General features: G+C 39.1%; 1 protein-coding gene across 1 annotated transcript in view; it reads left to right on the forward strand.

Moving 5' to 3' along the window:
* The window catches only part of ADGRV1 (adhesion G protein-coupled receptor V1), a 564,815-nt gene that overhangs the window by 162,429 nt on the left and 387,316 nt on the right, over window positions 1-15,070 (forward strand). Inside the window, exons 48-53 of the mRNA XM_060296007.1 lie at window positions 40-186; window positions 521-628; window positions 3,700-3,964; window positions 4,712-4,834; window positions 10,554-10,776; window positions 11,109-11,313. Of these exons, the coding sequence (XP_060151990.1) occupies window positions 40-186; window positions 521-628; window positions 3,700-3,964; window positions 4,712-4,834; window positions 10,554-10,776; window positions 11,109-11,313 (1,071 nt within the window). The remainder of the gene's footprint in view (window positions 1-39; window positions 187-520; window positions 629-3,699; window positions 3,965-4,711; window positions 4,835-10,553; window positions 10,777-11,108; window positions 11,314-15,070) is intronic.

A 15,070-nucleotide genomic window follows, 5' to 3' on the forward strand; every position in this document is an offset into this window, starting at 1 on the left:
TGGATGCCCTGTGAATTACTGTTATTCCTTGTTTCCTAGGATTTACATATAGAAAATCCTAAAACTTGTGAGGCCTTTAATATGGGTCTTTCCCCCTACATTGTGATTACTCATGAAGAAAGAAATGAAGAAAAGCCTTCTGTTAACAGTGTGTATACATTCACATCTGGATTCAAATTATTCCTGGTAAAAAAACACTTCACTTTTTTTTGGTAGATTGCTTTATTTAAAAGAAAAATCAGATTCTTGAGATTGAGCTAAATAGAAGATAGTGTATGTTCTATGTTAATGTGATAAGGGGTTTTTGGCAAATTGATACACATTTTAGCAAGGTGTCTTAATCCAGGGATATTTTGGTCTTTCTTGAAATGACATCTGGATGTGCATACCTGGGGATCAGAATGATTTTTCAAGTTTTGAACTTCAAATATTTACTCAGACTATTAACTGTAATTCAGAGCTTTTCTTAGTTAAATTTTCCTTTAAATTTTTTATTCTCACTGTTCTGTCTTCCTTGCAGGTACAAACAATCACTATTTCAGAAAGTTCTCAAGTAAGATATTTTACTTCAGACAGTCAAGATTATGTAATTGTTGCAAGTCAAAGGGATTATTCTGAATTAACTCAGGTTTGATTCTTTTAAAATGAATTTTTTTAATGCCATAATTGAAACACATCAGAGATGTAGTCTGTAGGTTTAGTATAAAAGAAAACCATAATTTGATTATGGTAGCGTAGTAAAAAGAATATAGATATTGATTAGTCATAGCTAATTTTTAAATGATAAGAGTTTTGAATATTATATTGTCTTCAAGAACCAGAGCAAGTATAATAATAAGCATGAACATTTAATTAGATTTTAATTGCATTGGAAAACTTGGAGAAAAATCACACAACTGGATAGATGGTATCACTAAAAATTCATGATTAACATTGCCAGATGGACACACAACGTCACTCCAGAAATCCCGTATTTCTCTAGTAAACTATATCACGGTGTCTTAATAATATTTATTTGATAATTTTCGTCACTCCTCAGATTCCCATACCTGCTTCTCATCTCTTCACTTTCAGCTCATGACTTTGTTGAAATGAAAGCTACCAGAAAGATTACTCATCTTCCCAACAGCAAATTCAGAAACTGTCTTGAAAACCAGTCTTATTCCTGCCTCCTGTTACAATGGCAGAAGTGTTTCTTCTATAAAAGACAGGCGCCTAACATAGGCTCCCCTCTTGCCTTCATAAGGGTCAGTTATTCCCTCTAGTGCCACTGTAACTAGCATCTCTCTCTCTCTGTAGGATTATTACAGTCAGCATAAATGCAGGATTTCCAAGCTTAAAAAGTGATTTCTCTTCTGATCTTATCCCCCTTTTCTTCCTGCTTCATTTCTTTTATCCCCTCTATATTGAGACCTTGAAAGAATTTTCTGCTTGCTTTGCAAACTTCTTCATGGTCACCAGTGACAGCTGGGTTGCAAATACAGTGGGTGTTTTTTTCTGTCATTATTTTGCATTGCTTCCCATCTGCACTTGACAGTCACCTCATCCTCAAATTTAAACCATCTCTTCTCTTGATTTTTGAACTACCACACAGATTTTCATTCTTTCTTTCTGTGTCTCCTTCTCAGTCTCCAATGCCACTTCCTTCTCCCTTTTCTGAACTTAGATATCTTGAAGTTTTTCAGGTTCAGTTTTGGTTCACATTTCTTTTTTCTTTCTCTTCACTCACTCTGAGTACTTTTATCAGTCCTATGGCTTTAAATATCAACTATAGGCTGTCTTCCAAATTTATCAGTAGCCTTTCCTGTGTACTCTAGATTTTGTGTCTAACTGCCTGTTGGCATGTACACATAAATATGTTCTAGGTATCTAAGATTTAACATATCTCAAATTAAACTGTAGATTTTCTCTATGAAACTTGTTTCAAGTGTTTGCTTTCATCTCGGGAAATAGTAACCTCATAAATGCAGTTGCTTGAGATAGAGTGCTGGGTTGTATCTTTTTTAAAAAATATTTATTTACTTATGTTTGGCTGCGTTGGGTCTTTGTTGCTGCGCGCGGGCTTTCTCTAGTTGAGGTGAGCCAGGGCTACTCTTTGTTGCGGTACACGGGCTTCTCATTGCAGTGGCTTCTCTTGTTGCGGAGCACAAGCTATGGGCGTGCAGGCTTCAGTAGTTGCAGCACGCGCACTCAGTAGTTGTGGCTCGTGGGCTCTAGGGCACAGGCTCAGTAGTTGTGGCGCACGGGCTTAGTTGCTCCACGGCATGTGGGATCTTCCCGGACTAGGGATCGAACCCATGTCCCCTGTATTGGCAGGAGGATTCTTAACCACTGTGCCACCAGGGAAGTCCATAACTTTCTTGATTTCTGCTGATTATTCATTCCCATCTAATTTATTATTAAGTGTTTTTGATTATATCTCCTGATACTATTTTGAGTACAGATGTTTCTTTCCATCTCTGCTTCTTCTTCCCTAATCTAGGTCCCCATCACTTCTCACCGTGCTAGTAGAATAGTCTCCTAGCTGGTCTCCAAAATTCTCTGATCTCCTCAGATCCATGTTTCAAGTAGCTGGAGTAGTCTTTTAAAAATATTAATTCATGTTGCTCCTCATTTTGAAATTATTCAATGATTTCCAATTATGTTTGGAATAACTTCTAAATTATTTAATATGGACTGTAAATAAGGTAACCATATGTCCTTATTTGCCCACCACAGTGCTGGGTTGTGCCTGTTGTCCTACAATGATTAGGACTGTCTCTTTCACTCTCTAAAGCATCCCTGTGTTAAATTATATGGGCACCTTAACAAAAGGTACCTCTCCAGTATTATCTTCATTCCCCCAGTGCTGTCAACTGCATTCTAGCTGCACCAGTCTTCATTCAGGTTATGACAAACTTTTTCTGCATTAGAAACTTTGTCATGTCATTCTTTCTAATTTTATTTCTTAGGACATTCATAATTCTCTATCATACCTTCCTAATTGTTGAGTACTTGTCTCAGTTTAGTAGTCATACATTTATTTAATGATTGATGTATTTATTGTTTGCCTTTCCCTAGTAGTTAATAAGATCCGTAAAGGAAGAAGTGATTCTGTCCCTTACTTCTTGCATAATGCTTGGCTTATATAAGATTCCCAGTTTTTACTGAATAAATATAATTCTTTGTGAAATTGACTGGTTGGCGTAAGAAATCAGGTAGATTCAGGGTTTTCTTTCAGTTTAAAATACATGAACACTCACCTGAAACCTTGTATGCAGTGCCACCTTCAGGACTAAAAAGTTTAGGTGTTTTTCTTTATATTCTATTGCTTGAGCAGTGGGTAATGATAATACAGCATTAGAAAGTTTCTTATCTCACTCTGAATTTTTCATATTTAAATAAATTTTCTCCTATTTTTGGCTTCCCCTTCTCTTGCTGTCACCCACCCCTGCCCAGATGTATATTTGAAATTGATTTATTTTCAAATAACTTCTCTTTCATTCTCTGTGTGTGTACTCAGGCACACACACATACACACACAGATAAAAAGAGGGAGAGAGCAATGAGAGAGGATCAGTTTTGATATTTTCTCATTTATGAAAGTATCTTCGTAACTAAGTTAAGGGGTCTAGGAGGGTAAACATGTGATATTGGCTAAATTCTCACAAGTGCTGAATTCCTAGTCATGAGTGTTTTGTGTCTGAACATTCCCTGCAGGTCTTCAGATGGAATGGAGGAAGCTTTGTGTTGCATCAGACACTCCGTGTCCGAGGTGTGCTGAGCATGGCCTCATTCACCAGAGGAGGTGCTATGTTCTTAGCCATTTCGCAGGCTAATGTCAGGTCAAACTCCCTTTTACTCAGGTGGTCTGGAAATGAGTTTATTAACTTTCAAGAAGTTCCCATCAGTGGAACAACACAAGTTGAAGCCTTGACTTCAGGCGATGATATTTACTTAATTTTTGCCAAAACTGTTTTTCCAGGTAAGACGATTTAGTGTTTGCAATGCATACATAGCTGTTATCGAAATTATCTTCCATTCATTTTATGTGCATATGAAAATGCTCTTGTAATAATTTTTTAGCTAATCCATAGTGTGTTTCTTGATGGATCTAAGTATTGATTGTCAGCTAACAGATGGATATTGGGAAAAAAGAAAAACATTTTAAGTGTTATGTCCATAACCTGTGGGTGTTCTAAACCACTACTTTAAAGATATTAAAATAAAATTGGGGATGGGTGGGTAAAGTAGAAAGAATTTTGAAGATTTTACACCCAAGGTACAAACAGGTAACTTTTTATATGGCTGTACTTGGGATGCCATGGATAATCTGCAGTGGTAATAAATAGTGCCAAGCAACATTCAATAAGACCATTTAAAAATGTTCTCTGAATACAAATATGCTTTTTTCTGCTTAGTAGGACTTTCATAGGTAAAATTTCAACATTCCTGAAAAATAAAACATTTGTTACTATTCTTTTTTTTGATATCAGATCATGATTAATGGTTAAACCATGTATCAATATATACTTCATGTGGTAAATGCAAGAAGACTTTTAAAGTGTTTCCTACTAAATTGTATTTTTGTTTAATTGAATGAATTCTGAGAAATGTCCTAAATTTGTTTCTTTAATTAAGTTTAATATTTTTATTATAGTTTTATTGTGTAATTTTGTCATTTTATAGGTAACTTTTGCCTTCAGATTTGCCTTTTATTCTGTTATTGTAGGAGATCAGAATTCAATTGAAATTTTCATCTGGGAGGGAGGACAGTCTTCTTTCAGATATTTTCAATCCCTGGATTTTGCTACTGTTAATAAGATCCACTTCTTCACACCAGCCTCAGGAATAGGTAAGGGCATTTTAAAAAAAAAATTTATTTATTTATTTTTGGTTGCATTGGGTCTTTGTTGCTGTGCACAGGCTTTCTCTAGTTGCGGTGAGTGGGGGCTACTCTTCGTTGCGATGTGCAGGCTTCTCATTGCGGTGGCTTCTCTTGTTGTGGGGCACAGGTTCTAGGCGTGCGGGCTTTAGTAGTTGTGGCTCGTGGGCTCTAGAGCGCAGGCTCGGTAGTTGTGGCGCACGGGCTTAGTGGCTCCGCGGCATGTGGGATCTTCCTGGACCAGGGCTCGACCCCGTGTTCCCTGCATTGGCAGGCAGATTCTTAACCTCTGCGCCACCAGGGAAGCCCTCATACGTTTTAATTTTAAAAACAAAACCTTTTGTAAGAAGAGTTTTCATTGCTTTTTTGTTTTTGCAGATCTCTTTAATGTCTGGTTTAATAGTTCGATTCTCATGTTTGCATCTGTAATTCAGCCTTTTTCAATAATAGTCATCTGGCCTCTGGAAGATCCCACTGTGCACTCATGAGAGAAGGAGAGTGAAGTAGACAAACAGCATCTTAGTATTATTAGGGAAACAGTTTTGACCTCACAGAACCTCTTGGAGGGTCTCAAGGACTCTTAAAGGTCCTTGGACTCACTCTGAGCATTACTGAGGTAGAGAAATCCTTGAAGGCATTTCAAAGGCAGGTGATGATCCAAGGCGTGTTTTCCAACTCCACCTAGCTTCAGTGTGTAGAACATGCTGGGTGCAGTTTGCAGCTGTCTGGGCAAGAGCAATGGAGAAGGCTTTGTGTGTGGTTAGAGGTGAGGGACTGAAATCAGGAGGACATTAGTAAGAGGACATGTTGATGCATGGGGGTAGTTCAATTCACAAAAGTTAAAAATCTACAGAGGAAGTGCTGTTGAGAAGAGTAGAGGATTTTGCACAAATACAGGAATCTATTCTTGGGTTTTTCTCTCAGTGCCGCACTGCTGCTTTCTCTATCAGGTGTTATATACTTTAGTCACCTTCAGTCATCTCAACTGCTGACCAGGACTCAGAGGTTATTTACCTCATTTTTCATAGTAGATTGTTTATCTCATTGTACTTTGCTTCCATGTGTCCTACTCCCCCCTCCTTAGCCCTGCGTCCTCCCAGATGTTCATGCCACGTGCTCCCCTCACTCTGGACTCTTACATCATTTTCCAGCCTCCACCCCAAGTTTACTCTGCTGACAGTCCTGTGTCTGTCTCTGCTCTGCTCTGCTCATCCTCTTCTTAAATAACTTCCCTTTACATTGTTAGCCTCTGACAGGCCATATAAACCTGTGATGTTACCCTGTGATTTCCAACTCTGTGACTTTCTTATCATTCACTCAACAATTGATTTACTGAATAAATTATGTATCCTTCATCATGTATTTGTTTAGCTTTTGTTTACTTGTCCTTTAATTTTATGCCTTTATCATTTTTGCTTTCCTTATACCTCAGGTTTTCAAGTGGACTAACTATATCTACTTGAGTCACTTATTATGATTCAAAATAGTTGCTTAATGAATGTTTTTAAGGATGAAGAGTGCTGCCTGAATGGGCCATTAATTGAAGTTATAGAATTCTCTTTAAAGGCTTAAAAAAATAGAATAGGCACTCTTTCTAAAAGAATTTGTGAAAAATTCTGCCAAAGGCTTGTTCCCTTTATTTCTTTTGTTTCTGTGACTTGAGGATGTAGAAATATGAAAAGATTGTAGGTAATTATTTAGAATGGCTTATTATAGATCCCCTGAAAGCTGAAATTATGCATTAAATAATATTCAAGGACTTTCTTATTTTGAATGTGTCAAATATTTTATTAAATGTATTAGATTAGAGCCGTGACTGTGAGGCTTACATATTTATTCTGGTTAATGGCTTGACAGAGATTATTGGGTAGTGACTGAATTCTTTAAATGGCAGAGGAAGAATGAATATGACAGAGACTGCCAAGACATATAAACCTAGCTTCCCCTTCTCCCTTTTCTCCTTCATTATTTAATAGATATTTCTTAGTGCCAGTTATGTGCCCAGCACAGTGGTAGACCCCAAGGAAAAAAGGGTAAGCAAAATCAGGTATAGCCCTTGCCCTGAAGAAGTTTAACATCTAATAGGGAAGAAGGCCATTATATATAATCACACAAGTAAGTTTTTAGGTACAAACAGATAACTACTATGAAAGAATAAAGTACTTGCATAACACGAAATGGAGCGGAGATGAATGACCTGGTCTGAGGGATGCCCAGAAAGCTTTCTTAAGGAGGAAACATTTAATTGTGGACTATAGGATGAGTAGGAGTTAATGAGGCAAAGACTTGAGCATGAGGCAGCCTCTAGGCACAAGGAGCTGCAGGGGTAAAGAGGTCAGAGTGTGGCAAAGGACCAGGAAGAGGCCAGTGTGGCAGTGAGGGGAGAGTGGTCCAGGGTATAACTGAAGATGTAATCAGATAGGCCAGATAGGGACTTAAAGGGCTATTATCTTTATCCTGTAAGTATTAGGGTGCCTTTTATGAGAACATAATGAGGAGATGGAAAATAGAAGGGTTCAGAGAGAGAAAGAGAGAGGGAGACAGACACAGAAACAGATATTGTGTGTGAGAGTGAGTGAGTGTTTATATGTGTGTGTGTGTGTGTGTGTGTGTGTGTGTGTTTTAAAAATGGAATGTAGGGCTTCCCTGGTGGCACAGTGGTTGAGAGTCTGCCTGCCAATGCAGGGGACACGGGTTCGTGCCCCAGTCCGGGAAGATCCCACATGCCGCTGAGCGGCTGGGCCCGTGAGCCATGGCCGCTGAGCCTGCGCGTCCGGAGCCTGTGCTCCGCAACGGGAGAGGCCACAACAGTGAGAGGCCCGCGTACCGCAAAGAAAAAAAAAAAAAGGAATGTTGACTGCCAATAGGAGAAAAGCTTAGAGGCTGGTAAGAGAAAATGTCTGTAGTCAAGCTGGAGGCTCTTAGCACAGTTCAGGCTGAAGATCTCGAATGCTGGAGCTTGGAAAGTGGTCGGTGATACAGGTGCAAAATCAGAGAAGTAGATTAATTCAGAAGCTGTCTCTCAAGTAAAATCCTGGGAGTTGATGATAGATTGCATATGGGGGTAGGTAAGAGTGAATATCAAGGATGAGCCCTAATTTCTACAACTAATGGATGAGTGGTAGTCCCTTAACTATTATGGTGATCACGGGGAGGAAACCAGGCTTTTGGGGGCAGAGATAATGAGTTTTGTTGGGGTAATTTGAAATGCCTTTGAGTCTTGGTATTTAGATACCAATAAGTGTTACTGGTTGGAGCTTAGAAGAGAAGCCTAGACCACAGCTACACATTTTATACGTACGGAGGGTCATTTTACTACAGACAGAGGTGAAATTGTCTAGAAAGAGACTGTGTAGTATGTATGAGAGAAGGGGGCCTTGAACCAAGTTTTGCTGAATTCCACTTTTTAAAGAGAATATATGATAAAGGAGTCAGGAAAGATGGAAATCTATAGCTAACACATGCTGAATGTTTATTATGTCCAAGGTCCTATTCTAGTCCTTTACTTTATCTCATTTAATCCTCAAAGCTCTGTATGCTGCTGGAAAAATTCACCCCTCCCTCCCTAGTCCTTGAGCACTCTCAGTTTCCTCAAAACGATTACCTTTGGAAATCATGGCCTTTGGAGATTATTTGTATTCATTCATCACTCTCTTCATCCCTGTTTGATCATCCTAAGAAGACCAGGCCCCCTGGGGATAAAGAGACTGTCTTCCCCATGTGGTCTATGCATGCTGTAGACCATATGAGCCCTAACTTCCAGACCAGATGCTCAACTCGCACCTCCCCCAACTCCCCTTCCGTGATGCCCTGTGTATTGTATCTCAAACGTTTGTCAGAATCTTCCCTTCATCTCAGTGCTCTGGAGCTCAGCACTCTCCTGAGGACACTGCTTCTCATGCAGCCCTCTCTGGCTGCTCTGTCTCTTACTGGTTCCTTTTATATTCCCAGATCTCTAAATGTTAGGAATGCTTGCTCTTGCATTTTAATCATGGAACTTTTCTTTGTCTGCACTCACTTTTTAAATAATATTATCCAGTTTCCTTCCTTTGGGATATTGTTTCTTTTCTTTTCTTTTTTTTTTTTTAAATAGTTGTGCTGTATGGAAGAGAATTCTGTAATCAGTACTAGTTAAAAATCCTGTTCCCCAGAGTAGATAGAGATTTAGGGAGGTTTTTTTTTTTCCCCTTATAAATTCCCTGTCTCATATTATCTTGAACAAATATGAATGTCTGTTTTCTGAGAAAGTACTCTCTGCATACATATATGTAGATTTGAGCCCCTACAGGTCCTGCTCTGAATGTCTGATTATCTATTTGCTGCCTTGTCATTCCGATCAGATTGCGAGGAATTGAATAGGGTATATCTCTAAGGGTTAAGATAAATAATCAGTGATGTTCAGAACACTTTAGTTTATGATTTTGGTTAGACTATAGCATCACTTAAACTTGAGAGATGTGATTCGTCTGAGGAATTTGCTCTTTACTGAATGTATATAACTTTATAAAACTTGGTGAAAAATGTTTGATCAGTTTTAAAATGAAAGTTTATTAATAACAATCTTTTTTGATCTTTATTATGTAATATTTACTAAACTGAAATAGTACTTAAATTAATTACCATAAGTAAACATTATCAATAGTTTTTGATATTTAAGAGTAAGGATATGGGATTTTCCATTTCAGCCTGTTGGCTAAAATTTTAGAAGAGTCTCATGGTTTCTGGTTCTACATGTTATTTTAATGCCCAGTAAAACTTATTTGATATCTTCAGATTCCAATGTGTGTTTCCAAGTATTGGAATTTGTACGTTTCTCCATGATTTCCTACTTTTCTTCCCAGTTTTAAGTCTGAAGATTGCTTAATGGTATACACAGAGTAGTAAGCCCCCTTCCCCTCCTAATTTCTGCAGATATAAATATATGCATATATAAATATATGCTTTCCTACTAACATTTCAGAAAGCATTGGCAGAATATACTCTAAGATCATAAATTTGTTAATATCCTTTGGACACCTTTAAGAATTTATCAGGTGGAAATAAATAAAATGATGAATGCTGTCTCTAATTAATATTCACAAGTTAAATAGAATACAACAATAAACGTCCAATGTAGGGGAATAATTAAATATATTTAAAAAATCAACTGTAGATTAGTATCTGTATATTAAAATTATAAATCTGAATGCTGTATAGCAAAATATAAAGCTATATATATGTATAAAATGTATACTATAAATATAGCATTAAGCTTTTTAATTAAGATTTTTTGTATTTAGACTGTGTCGATTATGAATTCATATGAATGGTGACTGGAAAGGAAAATATAAAAATGAAACATTTAGTGGTGGGATTATGAGTCTTTTTCACTTTAAAAATATCCTACCATGCTATCCAATAAATAAATATTAAGATGAATACAAAAGAGTTCAAAATTCATTTCGGTTTTATCATCCAGTGATTTTTTTTTTTTTTATCAAGTGGATTGTGGGTACACTGTCAGGCTGACTTGTACCTTCCACAGTATTTAAAAATTATTATTTATATCTAGTTATTTCAGAAATTGAATCATATTTATTTACTGCAGCAATCAAAATGGAACTTTGAGAGGTGGGAGGGTTTTGCTGTGGGGAGCTGGTGAGGTGACATTCACTTTTCATTCTCGCTGCCTTTTCTTTTCTTCCTCTAGTCCACATACTTCTTGTTGGCCAAGCTGTGTCTGCTCTTTACTGCTGGAATTCAGAGCTGAATCAATTCTCTTTTATTCTGGAAGCACCATCTGCTCATGATGCAGCCTCTGTTACAGTAAAGTCCCTTAATTCAAGCAAGCATTTAATTGCTCTTGCGGGACCCATCCACTCACACACATATGAACTGGCCTATGTCTCGAGCCAGTCTGACTTCATTCCTAGGTAGGTTCAACACTTTATGCTGAATGTCTTTGTCTCACCATAATTTTATATGGTACCTAACTTCTGAGTCTTTATCTAGTGATGGAAGCTTATACAAAATACAAGAACTATTAATAAGCCAGAAGTTCAGTTATTATCCATATTTCTAATATCTATTCTACCAAGTTAATTAGTGATATATGAACATTTTGGATTAAAATTTTACTTACGAAATGTGATTTCTGCAAACTTTTAATAGTAATCAGTATTATGAGAATTTTATGATTAATCTACCATTTATATGTCTTTAATTTGTTGTAGTTGACTTATTTTATATATACTTCTTATGCTAGTTCAGGTGAATTGATATTTGAACCTGGAGATAAAGAAGCTATAATAGCGGTAAATATCCTTGATGATACAGTTCCAGAGGAAGATGAATACTTCAGAGTTCAGCTTAAAAATCCCAAAGGAGGAGCAGAGATTGGTATTAATGGTTATGTAAAAATAACTATTCTGTCTAATGATGATGCCTATGGAGTGGTTGGATTTGCTCAGGTAAAGATTCCACACTTTGACGTCAAATGATTTATTCATTGTATTTATTTATTAGCTGCTATCAACACTCAGTGAGTGTCTTAAGCCTCTCTTCTCTTCCTTTCCCTGCTTCATTCCGAACTCTGCATTATAAGGTGAATTCTACTGATGATTGAAATTTACAGACTTGCACAATGGACCCTTGAGTCAACTTGTCTTAAACTTTTTTTTGGTACTGATTCCTTTCCTAAGATTGAATTTATAATGTTACCAGTTGGCCTTGGCCCAGGAGTTTGGCTCTGCTCTTATCCTTGTTTCTAGAGGGTAATGGTGAAGCAGATTCCAAATACACACTACACACTGTGTCTTGTCACGCACATCACCTACAAATATATTACTGTCCTTTTACGCCTTTGTTACTTCTGTGTATTAAGAAAAAGAGAGAGAAAGATGTTTGTAACTGTATGTGCATTGTACACATGGAGATGCTTTCTCCTGAGGAAAGAGAGCTATCCAGTTATTCCAGTTTGACTTCCATACCCAGACTTCATATTCCTTTACCAGTGAGCAAAAGGACAAACCTTCATATTGCATCATTTAGTCCTATTTGCAAAATGTATCACGATTTCTTAGTTAGAGTTACAGCTGCAGGTATCTTGTGTTTTTCTCTGAAATATTCTGCAGATAAGGAAAACTGAACTGAAACTGACTTAAAACACCTAGGGCGTGTCCACAGAGAAGGTGGGATTGGGGTTGACTGGATACTCTGCTGTGTCACTATGGCTCAGATTCTTTGCATCTGTGTATTTTGCCAGCAAAAAGCTAACCTTTCGCTTTGTTGTTTGAAAGCTGATGCTATCATTAGGGCTACTGCTTTCTTGTTCATGTCCATTTGCAGAGAGAGAGATGCTTTATGTGGCTCTCTGTGTAAGGGAGAAGTTTCCCAAAAGCCTCTTCTTATGTCTCATTGGCCAGAACTGGGTAACAGGCCCACTTACTCAGTCATTTATTCATTCATGTAGCAGGTATTTAATAAATACCTTCCATGTACCAGATGCTGTTTCAGATACTAGAGATATGTTAGAAAATAAAACAGTAAAAATCTCCATCCTCCTGGTCCTTAAATTCTAGAGTGGACAAGGGGAGACAGACAATAAGCAAAGACAAAAGAAACATCTGTACCATAGCTGATGTTAATAAGTGCCATGGAGAAACAGACAGGGAAGGCAGATGGTGAGTGAGGGAGGAGGTGGAGGTTGTGTGCTGGGAAATCAAAAAAATCAGGGAGGGCTGCGCTGAGCAAGTGACATAGGGCAAAGGCCTGGAGGAGATGAGGGAGGGAGTTTTGTGCATATCTCAGGGGAGAACATTCAAGGCAGGGGCACCCATCAGCAAGGACAGAGGCCTGGACGTGAAGCCTTGCTCCTCTGGTGCAGCGAGAAGGCCACTGTGGCTGAAGCCAGTTACTAGGGGAGATGAAGGGCCAGGGCCCTGTGTCGGGGTCCCCACCAGCACCCACAGTTGTGATGACTTGCTAGGAGGACTCACAGGATCAACATTTAGTCTTTCTCATGTCTTTGATTTATTGGAGTGAAAGGTTACAAAGCACAATCAGCCAAGGGAAAAGGCTCATGGGTGAACTCCAGAGGGAACCAGGTGCCCTCTCTCCCAGTGGAGTCACACAGGACACACTTAAATTCCCCCCAGTGTCAAGTTGACTTGTGATAACGCATGTGAGTGTTGCTGACCAAGGAAGCTTATTAGAGACTCAGCGCTCAAGGTTTTAACTGGGGGCTGATCACATAGGCACCCTGTACCTGGCATAGAACAAAATTCCAGAGTCCCAGAAGGAAACGGACTGTTTAGTATCAACCACATTGTGTGTACAAACAGTTCAGGCACAAGAAGCTGGTTATCAGTTCTGTGGGTGGTGAGAACCCTCCCGATATTCCAGGTTCCCAGACATCAGCCAAGAAGGAACCCCATAGGCCTTTTGAAGTATAGCGGTCAGGCCTGCTACCTTAACTCTTTCCTGCATGGGCCCTTTAGTGTTTTCATGAATTTGGCCTCTGAGGGAAACTGGGAGCTTTTGGAAGATTGGGGTAAAAGAGAAATTTGATCCAACTAGCACTTTTTTTTTTTTTTTTTTTTTTTGTGGTTCGCGGGCCTCTCACTGCTGTGGCCTCTCCCGTTGCGGAGCACAGGCTCTGGACGCGCAGGCTCAGCGGCCATGGCTCACGGGCCCAGCCGCTCCGTGGCATGTGGGATCTTCCCGGATCGGGGCACGAACCCGTGTCCCCTGCATCGACAGGCGGACTCTCAACCACTGCGCCACCAGGGAAGCCCCCAACTTGCACTTTTAAAGGACATTCTCTTCATAGAATTGAGACTAGATTGTAAGTGGGCAAGGACAGAAATAGACTAGGAGGATATTGCAGTAATTCAGCAGCAAATGATAGAGCTATGGGGAACAGGAATGTGCCTTTCACCAAGACACAACCACTGTAAGAGGAGCAGTTTGCGGGGGATAAGATTGGACTTACTAATACCCTGAGTCAACTCCTTGCAAGGATCGTAGGGTCACCCTGTTACCCGCTCTGTCCCATCTCTGGAGCCAAAGGCAGGTCAGCTTCCTCTGAGGCACCTCTGCCCAATAGAAATATAATATGAGCCCCTGGGTAATTCTGAGTTTTCTAGAAGCCCTATTAAAAAAGTAAAAAGAAACAGATGAAGTCAGTTTTCATGTTATATTTCATTTAACCCAATCTATTTGAAATATTATTGTTTCAACATGTAATCAATGTAAAATTACTTATGAAATATTTCACATCCTTTTTTTCCCGTATTTTGTCTTCGAATCCAGTATGCATTTTTACAGTGAAAGACTAGTCACATTTCAAGTGCTCAGTAGCCACATGTGGCCAGGAGCTGCTGTGTAGGACAGAGTAGCTCTAAGATGTGAGCTGCGCGGGTAGGGTTAGAAAGAAAGCAGACAACTTCTTTCCCCACCAGGTATTCACATGACTTGTTTCCTCACTTTGTTTCCTCTCTGCTGAAATGCCATCTTACAGAAAGGCCTTTTCTTGCTGAACATTGTGACTCCCACCATCATTCTTTATTACACCTTAATCTTCCTTATTGGCACTTACAATGGCCTGATTGGTCTATTGCCAGTTTCTTTTTCTACTAGAATTAAAGACTATGAGAGCTGGCATACTGATTTCCTCGCAGCTTTCCCTGAACCAGACAAGTGCCTGGCACTCTGTAGGTGCTTCCTGTGAGCCTGTCATTATGCAGGGGAGGAAACAGAAGACTCACGGGGCCTTCTCAGGATCTCATACAACTATGGAGGGCAGAGCTGGGGCTCCTGGGGCAGAACCCAAATGCTCTGCAGCTCAGCTTCATCTTCTCACCAGAAGCTGTGCTGCAGATGGGGAGTACATTCTGTTCCTCAACTATTTAAGCATAGATCGTGCTTTATGAAGCCTGTTTCACAATTGTTCTAGAGACACGAAGTCACCGTGGCCTGATCCTTGCCAATAGATATAGTATCCTAGGTTTCTTCAATCCGTTCAGGAAAATTCCTCAATACAGGCCTCTCGTGTCTGGACAGCCTGGTTCCAAGATGGGACTTTAGATGTTGAGAATTTCTTGAATATCTTCTGGCTGTATTAATCCTCATTTTACTAATCCTTGTTAACAGATGGCATGAAGCCTGAGAGAGGCTTCTCTTTTTAAAAAGCATTTTCTTTCTTTCTTTTTTTAAAGGCATTGTCTT

This window comes from Globicephala melas, chromosome 3, assembly GCF_963455315.2.
Source record: "Globicephala melas chromosome 3, mGloMel1.2, whole genome shotgun sequence".
In the NCBI taxonomy this organism is placed as follows: domain Eukaryota; kingdom Metazoa; phylum Chordata; class Mammalia; order Artiodactyla; family Delphinidae; genus Globicephala; species Globicephala melas.